Consider the following 1,034-nt stretch of genomic DNA (forward strand, 5'->3'; position numbering starts at 1 on the left):
CCCACCCTCCCCTGGCCAGGCCGCAGGGCAGCACCAGGCAGGGTTCACCGGGAGGGTGGACACCTGGCCATTTGCTGGGGGATTGTCAGGAGGGACAGGGCTTGGAGGTGGTGTCGTGGGAGGCTGGTCTGGAGTGGGGAGAACGGGGTCAAGCGGGCCTAAGGCTGGGATAGTACCTTGAGGGGCTGGGGGCAACTAGGGCATCGACTTGGAGACGAAGGTCATGACCCCTGAGTGATGTGTGTGTGTGTGTGTGTGTGTGTGTGTGCTGTGTGCACACAGGAGTAGGTGTATGTCAGGGTGAGCACACAGGTGTATTCTGTGGGTGTCTATGTGTACCTGTGTGCTCGGGGCCTGGAAAACTCGGGACACACATCTTTCTCACCCCTCTTGGGGTTGGGGGGCAACTGCTATACCTCGAGTTCTCCCCTGAGGGCTGCCTGCTAACGGGTGGTCAGCACCTCCTGGCACGTGTGGGCAGAAGGCAGGGCCCTCGGCCAAGAATTGGCAGGGTGACCGCGGGCAGCAGGGGGCGCTGCCTCACCATCCCTGAGCCTGGGGCTCTTCGGGGTTGCCCTTGGCTGAGACGGTTGGTGCTGCCTGGGGCCGCCTCCAGGGCTTGGCCAAGACCCCCTCCCTGGGCAGTGACCTCCTCACATGCACTGGCCACAAGGAGGGCTGAGCACCCACAGCCTCACACGCCCCCCATCCTGCGGGCTGACCTGCCTGAGGGCGGGTGCGCATGGGCCTGCCCGTGGCTTGTTTTGTCCCCTTTCCTCCCATCCTCGCAGGCCGCCCCCTGCCCCCGGGGCACCCCTGGAGGATGGTTGGGGTCTGGGGAGGAGTCGGGGAGACTCAGGACCCCCTCTGCCCACGGATCCCGCAGGTCTGAGCAGCGACAGTGGCTTAGGGGGGAGCTCCGATGGCAGCTCCGACGTCCTGGCCTTCGGCGTGGGCTCCGTGGTGGACAGTGTCGCTGAGGAGGGTGGGTGCCATGCCTCCCCAGCCCCCCCTCCCCTCCCCCACTGGGGCCT

General features: G+C 66.1%; 1 protein-coding gene across 1 annotated transcript in view; it reads left to right on the forward strand.

The window, feature by feature from the left end:
* The window catches only part of ACAP3 (ArfGAP with coiled-coil, ankyrin repeat and PH domains 3), a gene marked incomplete at its 5' end in the record, with an annotated part of 12,099 nt that overhangs the window by 9,209 nt on the left and 1,856 nt on the right, over positions 1-1,034 (forward strand). Inside the window, one exon of the mRNA XM_014543779.1 lies at positions 651-1,005. Within this exon, the coding sequence (XP_014399265.1) occupies positions 651-1,005 (355 nt within the window). The remainder of the gene's footprint in view (positions 1-650; positions 1,006-1,034) is intronic.

This window comes from Myotis brandtii, unplaced genomic scaffold (genome assembly GCF_000412655.1).
Source record: "Myotis brandtii unplaced genomic scaffold, ASM41265v1 scaffold334, whole genome shotgun sequence".
Taxonomy (NCBI): Eukaryota; Metazoa; Chordata; class Mammalia; order Chiroptera; family Vespertilionidae; genus Myotis; species Myotis brandtii.